At 34.0% G+C, this 17,045-nt stretch overlaps 1 protein-coding gene and 1 long non-coding RNA gene across 2 annotated transcripts; both read left to right on the top strand.

Annotated features, from left to right (window-relative positions):
* The first annotated feature begins 5,199 nt into the window (after positions 1 to 5,199).
* Positions 5,200 to 12,236, top strand: LOC104117584 (UTP--glucose-1-phosphate uridylyltransferase). The gene is made up of 21 exons (XM_009628654.4): positions 5,200 to 5,442; positions 5,576 to 5,623; positions 6,350 to 6,441; positions 6,583 to 6,673; positions 7,867 to 7,927; positions 8,008 to 8,085; positions 8,187 to 8,237; positions 8,339 to 8,412; positions 8,908 to 8,980; positions 9,103 to 9,160; positions 9,307 to 9,353; positions 9,447 to 9,512; positions 10,368 to 10,400; positions 10,788 to 10,840; positions 10,937 to 11,012; positions 11,096 to 11,152; positions 11,288 to 11,371; positions 11,471 to 11,572; positions 11,656 to 11,760; positions 11,888 to 11,959; positions 12,045 to 12,236. Exons 1-21 carry the CDS (start codon positions 5,360 to 5,362, stop codon positions 12,069 to 12,071), a joined length of 1,431 nt encoding a protein of 476 aa, XP_009626949.1. The 5' UTR covers positions 5,200 to 5,359; the 3' UTR covers positions 12,072 to 12,236.
* A 331-nt stretch (positions 12,237 to 12,567) lies between these two features.
* LOC138891686 (uncharacterized) lies at positions 12,568 to 13,034 on the top strand. The gene is made up of 2 exons (XR_011408050.1): positions 12,568 to 12,696; positions 12,794 to 13,034. It is a non-coding gene; the product is annotated as an uncharacterized lncRNA (long non-coding RNA).
* The last annotated feature ends 4,011 nt before the right edge of the window (positions 13,035 to 17,045 follow it).

The raw sequence follows: 17,045 nt of genomic DNA, 5'->3' as shown, positions 1-17,045 counted from the left end.
AACCATTAGACTATAATTTCAATCTTTAGGGGTGATTTGCACAAATATTACTCTTTGGGTGCTGCTCATGATTTTTTGACCCTGCTTATCCCACGGATAAAACTTAAAGTTTAACAAGTATTGCTCTGTTGCCCGTCGCTTGTACTTTTGACTTTTGACCTTAAAGGTTTGCCTACGAGACAAGCGGGGGTCAAAAAACCAAAATCATTAATTTTCAAGGTCATTTAAGTATAATTTCCTGAATTTTTAGTGCAAGGTTTAGATTTGGAACGAATGATCGTAAACTATCGAACTTATAAGTTTTATGCACATATAAAGTAAGTACAAAAACAATACTTTAGTTATACGTTTTTGAAAAGATTGAACCAAAAGTCTCAACCTTTTTTACTCAGGTTTAGGCTTTGATTGGCCAACCTCAAAACTTAACTAACTGAAATTCTTTAAAGAACCTAGCAGTAACGTTATTGTTAAGTTCAAAGGGTTTGTTTAAACCAGACAAATCTTTTATTGACAACAACTAAGATAGATTTGTCTTTTTCATTTTCGTTGCTTGTTAGCTACCAAAACTTTTTCCGACCACATGAAACGTATGTTATCCTAGTGTTTTTAGAATTATCAACTCTTATCTTTTGCTTTCCTATATATATATATATATATATATATATATATATATTAATTTTGTTATTATTCTATTCTTTCTTTTTTTGGTATGTGTTCTCTTTTAAAATTCACAGATCTTGCTCTCTTTTTATTATATTTCAAATGCGAAATACATAAACGCTCCCTTTAAGTACTTCAACTGATCTGTTTACCATTTTGACATTTTAAGTGGCTATTAAATATATCTAATAAACACCAAGCGCTGACATGGCAAATCAATTGTGTTTCACCACAAAGCAAGAAAAAAATTAGAAATAAAAGTGGAGAATGAAAAAAAGGTTTCTTTTTGAGCTGAAAAGTTTATCTTAAAGCTTTAGGCTTTAAGAAATTAGTAATAACAGAAAGTAAAAAAGCGAATTCCTCCATCATTGGCGGCGCCAGCGGCGGAGGAGAAAAAGCAATTGAGAACTGTAAACCCTAGCAGCTTCCATTGCTGCTGCTGTGTTGCAATTTCAGGTGAAGAAGAAAGGAAGTTTCGGGATAACAACTGACTAATTTGTTTTTTTTTTGTTTTAATCAAAATTACACGTGTCACCTTTTAACTGGTTCATTAAACAAGTGTAATCTAAGCATATGGTCTAATTCACTAGGGTATTTACTTAATATAATCGTTGAGTACAACCTATAGAGGATGTTTATGTATTTTGGCTATTTCAAAGCTTGTTTTTGAGTAAAGTTTCTTATTTAGAGCGTGTTCGTGTCTTCGAACAATGGTAAAATTATTTTTGTGTGACTTATAGGTAGGGATGTACAAAGAAAATCGATAAATCGCACTAAACCGATAATCCGAATCAAATCGGAGAAAAAAACCCAATATGATTTGGTTTGGTATTGAAAAATAAAACTCGACCATAATTGGTTTGGTTTGGTTTTAACTAAAAAAATCAAAGCGAAACCAATCCAACCCGATAGTGTATTTATATAATTTTTAAAAATATAAATTTTATACATATAAATATTTATTGTAATGTAAATTTATAAATATTTCTTAAACTTTTTCACAGTTTTATCTTTTAACATATTATTTCAAGTTTAGACTGAACATTCTTAAATGGTAAATAAATTTTATAACCCATAAATATAGTAACTCAAACAAAGTTCAAATCAATACTAATGCTAACAAATGAAATTCAATTCAATACTAGCAATGACGATAGTGCTGGATAATTATTTTAGTTTTTTATTGGTTTATAATGAAAATACATAGCTTAGTTTATCTTTATCTTTAGTGATTAGTTATGTAATTAATATTAGTACTTATTAGCTATACTTATTTTAGCATCACCTATATAGTATTTTTAGATTATGTTAATTTTTATTATGGCTTATTAATTAGCAATATTTGTTTTATGTAATTTTATTATTTTATCTTTATTATTGAATGTTTTAGTATAATGCTATGACTTATCTTATTATATTGTGTTAGTTTCTTGGAAAATACATTATATGTAGTTGTATTTTACAAGGACTTAAGAATATTTGGAGCACAAGTTACATATTTTATGCTATGAAGACTTTACCGGGAAAAAAAATTCCGAAAATCCGAAAAAACCTGAAAAATCCGAGATTGAAAAAATCAACTTTGTTGGTTTGGTTTGGTTTATAAATTTAAAAATCCGTCACCATTGGTTTGGTTTGATAATTGAAAAATCCGAACCAATCCGACCTATGTACACCCTTACCTATAGGTCACGAGTTCGAGCCGTGGAAGCAACTACTAATGCTTGTATTTGGATAGAATTTCTACATCACACCCTAAGGGTGCGACTCTTCCCCGGACCTTAAATGCCGGACGACTTTGTACACGGTACTGTCCTTTTTTTTTTATAAAACTTATTATTCTTGCTGGAAGCTTTACGAAAATATTATAATGTCAAAAGGAGGAGATAAAACATTACCACATCAGTTCCTATAACGCATGCCCACTTAATAATATACTCCATACACAAAAGGTCACTAGGCTGATGTGAGTGCCTTAATCTAAGCTTAGAGTGATTAGAGAAATTATAGGAAGGAACATGCTAACTTTACAACAGTTGCAAATTAAATTATTTAAAAGATATTGCAATATATTTAACAAATGTCTAAACAAAAGTAATCTTTTGAATTTGTCTAGCAGATGATCGGCTGGTGCGTTTAATCTAACTTGATTATTTTATCCCACTTGAGAGGTGGGATAAAATAATCACAAGTTTGATGAGATAAAATGATATATTCAGTATTAATAGCTTGTTTGGCCAAACTTCTAGCATGTGTTTTTTTTCTCCATCTGAGGTGTTTGGCCAAGTTTATTTTTTGAAAAAAAAAGTGTTTTTGGCTAGAAGCAGAAGCAGTTTCGAAGAAGCAGAAAAAATAGCTTATCTCGAGAAGCAGAATCAGTTTTGACTTTTCGTCCTACCAAAAATACCCTTTGCAAAATATTATATATATCAAAATAACCTTACTTAGTTTAAACTATTAAGTAATATAAAATGACTTTTGGGATGAACTTTCATATTATTGGATGATTTTTGATATATTTAAATTGTCTTGAAAGAATAAAGTACTTTTCAAATTTATTTTTATATTTTACTTAAATAAAATAAAAAAATTTAATTATTATCTTTAATAATAAAAAATTATAATTATTTATCTACTTATATAATATTAACTATTAAGCAAATCTCTCCGTGTCCTTATTTGTAATTTGATACATAAAAGCATTTTTTAAAAAGTTTGGCCAAACACAAATTATTGTTCAAAAATATTTTTCAAATTGATTAGCCAAACACAAATTGCTTTTCTCCAAAAGTCATTTTTTGAAAAGTACTTTTGAAAAAATATTTATCAAAATAAGTTTATTTTTCCGGCTTGGTCAAACATGCTATAAGTCTGAGATTAAATTTATATCATCAACCAAATATGATATAAATTTAGGATAAATTTATACAATCAAATAAATATGGTATAAATTTAATCCCTTACCTTATCCCAACTTATCCGCGTACCAAATTAAAGTTGGCATCTATTCCTTATCCCTGAAAGTCGGTTCATGTCACCTTTCCGAACAGCATATTTACAATCCAAAAGTGAGATGTGATAACATGTCCCAATTATGCTTAACCTACACGTCGATTACTATAATTAAAAAGAACGAATAGCTTAAAAGATACTCATACAAGTTAAATGATACTCATACGTTTTTGACATTCTAACCCTTAATTTGAGGTTTATGATAAAAAAAGGATTTTCTTCTTCTTAACTGGACTCTACACGATGTTAATTTAAATTGGTTGACTGGTAAGTTTCGAACACGAGATAATATGTTAAAAGAAAAATACTACTAGCATGACAATCATGCATCACCCAATAAAATAACATCAATAAAAATATACCAAGCGTAATTAATCGCACAAGTAGAATTTGAGGAGAATAATGTGTACGTAAACCTTACAACTATCTTATGAAGGTAGAGAAACTGTTTTCAATAGACCCTCAGTTTAAGGAAAGAATGGTCACAACATTTTTCTTGATGAAATATGAAAGAATAGAAGCTTAGAAGCTTTGGGAAAAGGGCATTTTAACAATAACAGATAATAAGATTATCTGCCCGCAAGGTTTGGCTGAATTGGTTGGGTGAGTGATTTTTTACATTGGAGACCTGTGATCGATTTTCCTCCGAAGCTCATCGCACAGGGCGTGGCTAATGCGATTTACATCTCCTGTGTGATTTGCGAGCTATTGCACAGTGAGCAGGTTACCCAATATCGACTGCGAGATTACCAAAAAAATTTCCAAAAAAAATAAATAAATAGCAATAAAAATTTAAGAATATAAAAATACAAAAATAATACTAATGCATAATAAAATCTGCAGATCTCAGTTACAAACGCGATCACATGTCCTACCCAGCTACCCTTGAAAATTCCTGACCAAGCGAGTTTATTCCTGCGCATATTCTTACAAACCTCCCTCTCCCCAAAAAATAAACTTACAAGAGAATTTTAATTTAAAATATCTTATTTACAAGCTTTCTATTCATAGTATAGTACATTTATATGTATAAGATTAAACACTAATTCAGATCAACAATTAAATTATATAACATTGATCGTATAAAGTTTCACCATTATTGATCTTACAATTTCATTGATCTTTTCTCGATAAAAACTTATTTGCATTCAATATTTACACTAATTTAATGAATAGAAACATATACAGTCAGACGTATCTATAACAACATCCCTATATAACTTCACTATAAAAATCAAGTTTTTTCTGGAACTAATTTTCATATTATGTTATAATATATGTTCTCTATAAAAATATTTCTCTATAATATCCAAAAATATTCGAAACAAATAAGGATGTTATAGAGATATTTGACTTGTATCTTTATATACATTATTATTATTATTAAAGTATAATGTTAATATATATTTTTATCTCAATTTATTACTTAATTACGATAAATTGATTCATAATTTTGACGTAAATTCTTTTACTATCTTCATTCCCTTTGACGTTTGCTCTCATTACGTGCCACCTGTTTTGGAATACCAGCCCAACACAGTCTCTCCCTCTCACCACCGTATAAATACACCTCTCTCTTCCCTCTCACTCTTCACACTCTTTATCTCTGTATATTTTCTTCTGATTCACACTCTTCGATCTTCGAGAACTTTCACTCTCTCTCTCTGTAGATCACATAATCTTAGCTATGGCTACTGCTACTCTCTCTCCTGTTGATACCGATAAGCTTTCTAACCTCAAATCTGCTGTCGCCAGCCTTAACCAAATCAGGTACTTAATTCTCCATTTTTCGTCTCAAATTTTCCATTTCTGTGCTGTTCTTACATTGTTTTTATTTTTTATTTTTGTTGCTTCATTTTGTTCTGGATCCAGATGCTGATGAATTTTTGAATTTTTTTGGCAGTGAAAATGAGAAATCTGGATTTATTAACCTTGTCGGTCGCTATCTAAGGTACAGTTGGAGTATTATTACTCTGATTTACTAATTAATAATAGTGATGATTAAGGTTGTAATTTATCGGATTTTTTATGTGATTAAATGCTGAATATTTACGTGATTTCTAATTGTTGTGAATAAGTTGATGATTGTAGTGTATTTTTTTTTTTACTCATTGGAAAATTTGCATAAATTTTACATGAAGTGTTATTATCTAATTACTAATTTAGAATTGTGATGAGAACTGTAATTTATCACATTGATGTTTTAAAGTCTGAATATTTATGCAATTTGTGATTGTTGTGGATCAGTTGATGCTTTGAAGTATATATTTTTTCTTCCAAATTTTGGAAAATTTACATAACTTTCTGAGCTTTGCACAGATCAAGTTAGTTTACAGCTCGCAATCGAATCACTTGGCATTTCTGATTTTATTTTTGCTTATTGACTGTTGATCTGTCATGGCATTTTGAAATCGTGATTAGAATTGTAATTTATCAGATTCTTGATGTGCTATAATGTTGAATATTTACGTAATTTGTGATTGTTCTGGATCAGTTGATGCTTTGTAGTATAGTACTATTTTTTTCTACTCCTTGGAACATTTGCATCAATTTTCGAGCTTTGCAGATCAAGTTAGTTTGTAGCTTTCAAAACGCGAATCACTGTACATTTCTGATTTTCTTATGTTTTATTTTTGCTTATTGACTGTTGATCTGTTGTGGAATTTCAAAATCGTAGTGGAGAAGCGCAGCACGTTGAATGGAGTAAGATCCAGACGCCAACTGATGAGATAGTGGTGCCTTATGACAATTTAGCACCTCTTTCTGAAGGTATTTGTATTTTTCTAAAATTTATCTTTTTGTCATCTATCATATCGTTATCAACAAGTGTGAGCTTGGTGCATGGATTGTTTCGGATTAGATCCATTTGAATGTTTTTGGCGAGGTGCTTGACTATCTTAATCAATGCAGATCATGTGGAGACTAAGAAGCTTTTGGACAAACTTGTTGTCCTGAAGCTCAATGGAGGCTTGGGCACAACAATGGGATGCACTGGTCCTAAGTATGTATTTGCTGCTTATTTTTTTCCTTGCCAATTTTAGGTCTCAGGTTCTAATCCCAGCGGAGGTCATTTCTTTCCCTCTACCTAAGCCTTGGTGGACAGAGTTACCCGATACCTGCACTGATGGGAGGTAGCAGTTATCCGGTTGAATAGTCGAGCTGCGTGTTAGCTGGCCCTAACACCACCGTCATAAGATAGTAGAAAACAAATGTATATTGCAAATGTGACTTCATTTAGCTTGCTTTATTGGTGTTAACCCACCTTTACAGCAACAATTTTGGAAGTGAATACTGTTGGTGGATACAAAGCGCTGTACTCAACCTTCTATGTCTTTTTTCATCTGATGCTGCTTTATAGACTAATCTGTCTGGATCCCGGAAATTTCTGAATCGTGTGCACTGGTTGATGTTACCACATGATACTCTGCTTTAGTGCATTCATTAGGGGAGACTATAAAGCGATATACTTTAAGTGGCTATCTATTTTTACTTTTATACTCTGTTTCTTAATGCATGATGTCATCAGATGAGAGAGTAATTTAAGTTGTGTTTTTTGGTTGATCGAGGGTATTTTCAACCATAAACTTACATGATCTAATTACCACTAGAATTTGGGAGGAGTTGGAATGCTATAAAATAGACACACCTACTACACAAATTTGCTTCTTGTGATGCCTTTTAAGTGTTTCTTTAACTATATATGGGGGGGGGGGGGGGGGAATCGGGGATGGGATTACAAGATGGGGAATCGAACCCTGACCAACAAGTGAAAATTCTGGTAGCCAACCAACTGCACTACTAAGATTCCCCCCTTTTAAGTGTTAAGAACTCAGGTCGCGGTAAAAGTAAGATGGTTTGTGACTGCGTGTAATTAGATCTTGTTCAATCATTCAGCTCCCCTGTTGGAGGCTCTGATCTATCCTCCTTTGTCATGCTGTGAATAATGTGACCATGCAAATGTGTTTCTCCTTTTACCATGTATATCTTTTCAAGTATTTTATACCGCTGGAAGCTAGAGAAAAAAAATAAAATTTAGGAAGACCTGGCTTTCATTCCATTTTCAGAAATATTAGCTTTCAGAAACTTGCAATTGCATACGGATTTGATGTTCTCCTTGTAAAAGAAACATTGTAGTTTCAATTTTATCGATCTCATAGATGCAGGAAACCTGAAGGTTGTGTTTCTTTGATGCAGATCAGTTATTGAAGTTCGTAATGGTTTGACATTCCTTGACTTGATTGTCAAGCAAATTGAGGTACCTGTGTCTTAATGGATCATTTTATCCGTCATGATGTTCCACTTTTGCCTGTTCACCGATTAACTCTTGCTCTGTAGGCCCTCAATGCCAAGTATGGATGCACTGTTCCCCTTCTTTTGATGAATTCGTTCAACACCCATGATGATACACTGAAGGTGAAATAATTTAACTTTGATGTCTACTCTTCCACGGTTAACTTTTTTCCTGTTTGGCTGAGCGCAAGTGATGACTTCTTGCCGTTTCATTCCCTATGTAGATTGTAGAAAAATATGCAAACTCAAACATTGAGATTCATACGTTCAATCAGGTTAGTGTGAATTAACGTTAAGTATCAACCAGCTTGTATCTGCACTTGAAAAGTTTTGGATTTGAAAAGATAAATTAATGTTTTCTGTTAAATATGTACAGAGCCAGTACCCTCGCTTGGTTACCGAAGATTTCTCCCCACTTCCATGCAAAGGCAATTCTGGAAAAGATGGATGGTAATTGACAGTTTAAGATGTGGTTCCTCTGATGATGGCCTTTTAAAATTGAATCTTAATCTGAGATAAGTTAGATATAAATCACTTCATTTAAAAATAGTTAGATCAAAATCATTGAAATTATGATTTTCCTCTTTCCCTTGCTAGCAATTGGGGTTTCATTGTTCTGTTGATCTGAATAACCTGTAACTTATAATGAAAATTTATCTTCATTTAGCTTTGTATGTAGTTTCTTGTTTCATTGGTTATATATTCTACTGTTTTTTCTGCTTCAAGAATGATTACCGAAATGCAGGTAATTTATGTTATGAGACAAAATTATTTGGTAAAGCTGGCTGTTTCATTGGTTTAGCTTTGCTGAATTGCTTACTCCAACCAATATTTCCAGTCGAGTAGACTTTAAGAATTATGATTCCTCGTCCATCTTTTCTAGTCTCTTTCTTTTGTAGATATGGCTACATTCACTTGGCTCAAGTACATTGTTCTCATATACAGGTACCCTCCAGGTCATGGTGATGTTTTCCCTGCTTTGGCGAATAGTGGAAAGCTTGATGCACTACTAGCAAAGGTTTTGGTGCTCATAATTATTGCCTTCTTCTGATTATGGCAGGCATTATGGCGGTTTTTTTTACATTTACTGTTTGCTTGAAATGTTGCCTATTAATTATTATATCTTTCAATCTTCCACAGGGCAAGGAATATGTCTTTGTTGCGAACTCAGATAACTTGGGTGCCATTGTTGATTTGAGTATCCTTGCTATGATTTTTCATTGTTAATTACACTACAGTTTTGTATGCATTTAATGACATCTCAATCATGAAAGATTTTCTCAGTAAAGCTGTTCTCAATTGTCATGTAAAGTGCATTATCTTTTCCTTAATTTTGCATTGCAGAAATCCTAAATCATTTGATCCAAAACAAGAACGAGTATTGCATGGAGGTATTGACTTGATATTGTTCTTTTAGAACTGCATCTTCCTAGGTGAAAATAGTATATAGTTTCTGCGATGTTACAGCTTGATGAGTATTGCAGGTTACACCCAAAACTTTAGCTGATGTCAAAGGTGGCACCCTAATCTCATATGAAGGAAAAGTACAGGTAATGCAATTTATATTTTTTGTTTTAGATTCTTATCTTTGAAGCTCAGAAGCAATTCCGGTCCATGTATCATCTGGAGCACATAGATGTTTCGATAACAACCTACAAACAAGTATAACTAAACTACCTATATCTTGTGTACTTAACTTGAACAATTAAAATATGTCTATAGGAGGAGTTCTGGGGTCACTTTTTATGTTCTGGCCCTTTATATTGCTACCTCCCAAGATTGCACATGTGACCATGAAAAGGCAGTACCTGTGAAGTTAAATATAGTTTGATGATGTGCTTGTATGAGATCTTACTCAAGACAAAGTGCACACCAACTCTGAGATTGGATCTTAGGTGTTAAGCACTAATCCTATGCAGAGGCGGCTGCAGCATTGCGGCATTGGGTTCATTCGAGCCCAGTATTGTTGATGCGGAACATAAAATTTTAGGTAAAAATACACTTGAGTTGCAACAAATAGTAGGTCTGAACCCACTTTTTTAAAAGTACAATGGTTCAATGTTAAGAATCTTAAAGGTTGAGCTTTAGAAGGTGAATTTGGTCTTTGGTCTTGGTGATTTCAGCTGTACCTATAAGTACACATCCAATCAAACTAACTTAAATGGCTGCCTCCTATCATGATTAATCAGTTAATTCAATCTTCTCTGTAGCTAGTCCTAGCTGAGATACTTTAAAAACAAATTAGTTTGAATTGCATATAGAAAGTCCTTCAGATCTGCTGGCACTCATTGTAATTTTCTCGCTTCTCTGAGAGACTCAGGATAGTTATGGTGCTCTGCTTGCATGCCTTTTACATCATATCTATCAATTTGCTTATTAAACATCTGTTTTGTGTGGTGCTGCAGCTTTTGGAAATTGCACAAGTGCCTGATGAACATGTGAGTTGTATCTTCTGTTTCTTCCTCGTTTTCCCTTTGATGCTTTATATGTAAATGTTATTAGAAGGTGGAAACTGGAAAGTTACTTAGGTTTCTAAATATACTACTTTTAGTCCACAGTTCTCTAATTGGACTGAAATTTATTATTGAAATGTATATATCCATCTATGTCCTTTATGTAGCTAGTGTCAAGTTGCAAATGATCATTTATTCTGCTAGATCAATATTTGGTGGTATTATTCAACAAGATGAGTTTGAGGTTGCATTGCTTTTTCTTCCCCAATTTGAATTTTATCCCTTTAACATGAAGGATGTATGTGATTATTCTTTCCATTTCATCCAAGAGGTAGCTAGTTTTGATGTTCAGTTTTCACTTTCTTGATGCAGGTCAACGAATTCAAGTCAATTGAAAAGTTTAAAATTTTCAACACCAACAACTTGTAAGTCGGAATAGTCTTATGACCTACTTTAAGCTTTATATTGGACACTTCCTTGTCAATGAAGCATGTGCTGACTGAATCCTTGCTGTTGCGCAGGTGGGTGAATCTGAATGCTATTAAAAGACTTGTAGAAGCAGACGCACTCAAGATGGAGATTATTCCCAACCCGAAGGTATCAGTTTCTGTTTGTTTAGCATGTGTCCAAGGTTGCAACGCTTTGTATAAGTGCCTGAGGTAGCCAATATTTATTGTCAGGAAGTGGACGGAGTCAAGGTTCTTCAACTTGAAACTGCTGCTGGTGCTGCAATTAAGGTATGCAACCTTAACTCTGTACCTTTAAATACCCAAACTCATACCTTAAAGTCTTGATATTTTTGTCATTTTGGTTTCTCTTTCTTGATGATGTTTCCCCTATCAAGATTACTCATTACCATTTTATTCAACCAGTTCTTTGACCGGGCTATTGGTGTTAATGTTCCTCGATCTCGTTTCCTTCCGGTGAAAGCAACTTCAGATCTGCTTCTTGTCCAGGTTAATTGCAATCTGGCATTGCGTTGATTTCTGATAATATCGATCCCCAGTTAGCTTAAGTGATATGTAGTGTGCTCATTCACCTTTTTATCTTTGCAGTCTGATCTTTACACCTTGACTGATGAAGGCTATGTCATCCGGAACCCGGCCAGGTCTAATCCATCAAACCCAGCTATTGAGTTGGGACCTGAATTCAAGAAGGTTAACATCAACTCCTCAAGTAGATTAGTGCTGTAGAATTATATGACATTTGGCTGAACGCAGTTACTATATTGTCTTCTTAGGTGGCCAACTTCTTAGGTCGTTTCAAGTCTATTCCCAGCATCATTGATCTAGATAGCTTAAAGGTGACGGGTGATGTATGGTTTGGATCTGGAGTTACTCTGAAGGTAATTAGCAAATCTTTGTTCTGTTTCACGTATGCTCCCATTGTTGACGACATATCAACGATATTGTCCTATTTTTGTTTGTGTTATTTCAGAATCTAATAGTGTCTTACATCTTCTGACTTTCCAGGGGAAAGTAACTGTTGCTGCCAAATCCGGAGTGAAGCTAGAAATTCCAGATGGTGCTGTGATTGCAAACAAGGTAAATATAGTTGATCTAAACTACTAATGGAGCTTCCAGATTTAGATTTAACTCAGTTTTTTGACGCTGTTACATCAATTTCCAGGATATCAATGGACCTGAGGATATATAGAGGAGCTACTGGTGCTAAATAGATTTAGCGAGTCTGCAGCAAGTACATTTTGTTTGTACTGAATGTAATTTTGCCTCAAAATTTAAATAAATGAACAATTTTGATTGTTTGCTACAGAAATCTTTATTGTATACCTTATGGAACTCGATATAGTTTGTTTCTTCATATCTCTGTAGCTTGTCTACTTCCTTATTTTCAGGGAATTTGATATACGTCAATCAGCCAAATTTCAACTGATTGCTTAAGAAAATATATGCAAATCTCGTATATGTTTGAAGTAACATCAACAGATGTTTTTGTTATATGATTTTGTTGGATCTTTTTATTCTATTCAAATTGTAAGTAGCTCGGGAGTTCATTTTCGTCTATTACCTGTCGACTGAGTAAAATAGTTGGGTTTCAATGCATAACATGCATACAATTCGAGACCAATTGAAATCCAATTATGTAAACTTCTATATCCTTAAATCAATCAACTAACTACACCTCAATTGGAGATAAATTGAAATGAACTATATAAAGTTTCTATATCTACCTAACCCTATTCGAGCATCTCATACTAATAGATCTACAAAACCATCTTTAGCTGCAGGTAACGGAAGAAACTGAAAGAGGATAACTGAAGGTATTGGCATATTGAAAAGTAACTGTTTGTCCAGATGTTAAAGGTTTTCCGTCATTGACAAGACAGTCATTATAACCAAGTCTCCTAAAAATTGTAGGATTTATGAGTCTTGCTGAACTGAACCAGCCACAACTCAGGTGAATGTTGGAGATGCTGCTACAGCTTTCAAAGACGCACGCGTTCGAGACGATGACTGTGTAGGTCGGAATGCCATTCGGAAGTGTCCCTGAGGGACCTTGGTTTACTGTAATGTTGTCTTTTGAACACGATGTTGGCCCTATTCTGTACTCACCAACATGTCTTTCTTGAGTAGTACCACTTTCCTCATCTGGTTCCAATGCATGGTTAACTTGCATCACTGCATAGTACCATCAAAAGATATTAGTAAGAACACTTGCTTCAAGATTTTGATCAACATTGAACATTCATGATATTTAAGAGTAATTGGAGTCAATCCCCAAGGAGGAAAAAATCTCAAAAAGTTAACCGAAAGAAGGGCAAGGGTAACCCGATGTACAAAGTATCCCCCTTCATGCAGGGTCGGGGAAGGGCCACATTCAGGGGCGAAGCTACCTTTTGCTAAGGGTGGTCTTCGTTGAAATATTATGAAAAATTAATGCAGGGTCGGGGAAGGGCCACATTCAGGGGCGAAGCTACCTTTTGCTAAGGGTGGTCTTCGTTGAAATATTATGAAAAATTAACTGTGTATATAAGTAAAATATTAGATTTTAGATGTATATAAAATATATCGAACATCCTTTGTGAGGAAATGTTTTTACTTCTTTAAAGTCTGAACACCTTCGGGGAAATTTTTGGCTTCGTAACTGGCCACATTCCCAAGGGTGTGATGTAGACTACCTACTCTAATGCAACCTTTAGTGGCTACTTCCACAGCTCGAACCCGTAACCTATAGGCCACACGGAGACAACTTTACCGTTGCTCCAAGTTACTCTTCCAAAAGAAGATCCTACTAGAATAACTCCACTTTTCTTTTCTGGTAAAGACTATCAAAAGCATTTTAAAAAAAAAGAAAAAGAAAAAGACAATGAAAGGGAGAAGGAAAGAAGAGAGCTCATTTATATATACCCGAGAATGAAACAAGCAAGAAAACCAGAACGAGAAGGCTGCGTTCACCATTAATGCTCCTCATTGTCATTAAGTTATATTCTTCAAAGTGAAACTTCAAACAAGAAAAGATAACCTAAGGTTGAGGCTACGATACGAAACTCTTAGAGGGATGGGATATTTATAGTGTCTATGTAGTCACTTAAAAGTAAATTGCATATACAAACATTAATTAGTAACCTTAAAAAAATGGAAAACAAATCTTATAGTAAATCAAAATACACTGATATTGTTAAAGAAATTCTTACTTACAGTTAAGGCAATTGCACGTGATGCTCTCTACAAACATTAATTGGTAGCCTTAAAAAAAGGAAAAAATATGTCTTATAATAGAAGATCAAAATATAGTGTAAGAAAATCTTTTTACACTATCAATGAATATAATTTAAATCCTAAATACATATAGGTTTTGAAGTGTAAGTTGCTTATTGATAACGAAGAGGTTTAATTATAAAATACTACTAGTAGTTCATGCACAGGCGAGCCATAATCCTGTTAATTAATAATATCATGATGCACATGATTAATTAGCGAAGAAGTTCAATTAATCATCAAGAACGAGTTCAACTGCTATAAAATTGCATTGAATAACCTTTTGTTCATTTAAAATATTAATGGGTTTGGCTAATTATTTACAGCTTCAAAGCGTTACTATATTTTAATTTCAATTAATTCATCTACGATGCATGAATAGCTAGAGAGTGAAATATAGGGTAAAGAACGGCCCGATGCACAAGGCATCCTGCGTTCATATAGGGTGCGTAGAAAATAACTGCATTTTTTTAAGCACATCTTTATTTCTCTCATTTTTCTCGTAAGCCATCGTTGAATATCCTTTCAACTTCTTACCAAATTTGTTAGGATCGGGAACCCGGGTAGTACGGAATTTAGCCAAACAATGGTATAATGACAATAACAAAGACAATGGAAGTTGATAATAACGGCAATTAAAGAATATAAAAAAGACACAAATTTAACGTGATTCGGTCAAGGTGACCTACGTCTACAAGCGGAGATGAGCAATTTCACTATACCAACAAGAGTACAAAATTAGAGTAAATACTCTAATTAATCACTACTAGAAATTCGGTAAAAACCGACCAAAAAAACCGACCAACGTTGGTCGGTAATGGCCAAAACCCGACCAAAACGCGATCATTTACGTGTGGACGGTATTTTTGTGGTCGGAAAGGAATACCGACCAAAGTTGGTCGGAAATTACCGATCAACTTTGGTCGGTCAATTAAATTAAAAAAAAACATATTGCAAAACAAACCGATCAAAGTTGGTCGGTATTTTAATTATGTAATAAAAAGATTCACCATCTGGGAATCGAACCGGGATCTGTACTGTAGCAGGATACTATTCTACCACTAGACCATTGGTACATCTTGTTTTAAGATTGTCTTTTATTTGATTTATACTCTTTAATTGTATTTTCGAACAAAAATAACCGACCAAAGTTGGTCGGTTTTATTAAAAAGTAAAATTACCGACCAAAGTTGGTTGGTTTTTTTAAATGACCCGCCGAATTAACCGACCAATTTTAGTCGGTATTTTTAATATTAATTTTTATTTATTTTAATTGAAAAACCGACCAAAGTTGGTCGGTTTCTTGAAACATAAATTTCGCGGGACTCAAAAATAGTTTCCCGCATTTTTGCGCCAAAGAAAATCGACCAAAGTTGGCCGGTTTCGTAAAAAAAAAATTAAAAAAAATATTTTGAAAAACCGACCAAAGTTGGTCGGTCGACCTTGGTCGGTTTTTGCCGAATTTTTAATAGTGAATCCCAAATACCCCAAGAGAATAACCTCACAAGATCACTCCAAAGAAAGGGTTCACACAAGTATTTCCCAACACTCACTCTCTTATAAAATACTCTATAATGAAATAAAGGAGGAGAAAGAAAGACAAGAGTGAAAAGCTCTTGAATTGGTGTATTTTCAAATGAGGAGAAACTCCTCTATTTATAGCAAGAAATCCTTGGCCTAATAATGGATATTATGTCATGGCAAATGTCATGATCCACAAATTTGTTATAATGGATATTATGTCATGGCAAATGTCATGAACCACAAATTTGTTATAATGGATATTATGTCATGGCAAATGTCATAAAAATTTGGCCATATTACAAATCTCCACCTTGGCCTAATTTCGGCTTATATATAGTAAATTTGCTCCACCTTCTCCGCAAAACTCCAATGGGCAAAATCATTCTTCATAAATGCCAATCAAGTTCAGGTAAAGCTTGAACTTGGACACTGGAAGAGGTTTTGTGAACATGTCAGCAGGATTGTCTCTTGTGTTGATCTTCTGAACAAAGACTTTTCTTTCAGCAATGGTTTCTCGGATGAAATGATACTTTATATCAATGTGCTTCGTCCTCTCATGATACATTTGATCTTTAGTCAAGTGAATGACACTTTGACTATCACAGAAAATGGCAATACCACTTTGGTGTAAACTGAGTTCCGCAAATAGACCCTTCAACCATAAAGCTTCTTTGATCGCCTCGGTCAATGCCATATATTCTGCTTCGGTAGTAGATAAAGCTACTACATGTTGTAATGTAGCTTTCCAACTAATAGCGCAACCACCGATGCAAAATACATAGCCTATCAGTGATCTTCTTTTGTCAGGATCACCTGTATAATCTGAGTCTACAAAACCAACCAAAGTGTTAGTATTTCTCCCAAACTCCAAACATGTATTTGAAGTACCTCGCAAGTATCTGAGAATCCATTTAACAGCATGCCAATGTGCTTTACCAGGGCAAGCCATATACCGGCTTACCACGCTCACTGCTTGTGAAATGTCTGGACGTGTACAAACCATTGCATACGTAATACTGCCGACTGCACTGGAATAAAGAACCTGTGCCATGTACCTCTCTTCTTCCTCTAACTGCGGGGACTGAGCAATTGATAACTTAAAATGAGCAGCAAGAGGGGTACTAACTGGTTTAGCATCTTTCATGCCAAACCTCTCCAAGTACTTCTTCTGGGTCAGGAATAGCCTGTTGGCTTTTCGATCTCTTTTGATCTCCATGCCAAGGATTTTCTTAGCTGCTCCCAAATCTTTCATCTCGAATTCACTTTTCAGCTGACTTTTTAAATTGTGAATTTCTATTAAATCCTTAGCAGCAATGAGCATGTCATCAACATATAATAATAGGTACACAAATGAACCATTATTTAACTTCCGGAAGTAAACACAACT

Source organism: Nicotiana tomentosiformis, chromosome 5 (assembly GCF_000390325.3).
Source record: "Nicotiana tomentosiformis chromosome 5, ASM39032v3, whole genome shotgun sequence".
NCBI lineage: Eukaryota > Viridiplantae > Streptophyta > Magnoliopsida > Solanales > Solanaceae > Nicotiana > Nicotiana tomentosiformis.
This window is presented reverse-complemented; position numbering and strand designations above follow the sequence as displayed.

Coding starts and splice junctions, on each gene's coding strand:
- LOC104117584 (XM_009628654.4), top strand. CDS start 5,360: ATGGCTACTGCTACTCTCTCTCCTGTTGATACCGATAAGCTTTCTAAC. Junction 9,513..10,367: donor CATATGAAGGAAAAGTACAG/GTAATGCAATTT, acceptor GTGGTGCTGCAG/CTTTTGGAAATTGCACAAGT. Junction 11,573..11,655: donor TGGGACCTGAATTCAAGAAG/GTTAACATCAAC, acceptor TTGTCTTCTTAG/GTGGCCAACTTCTTAGGTCG.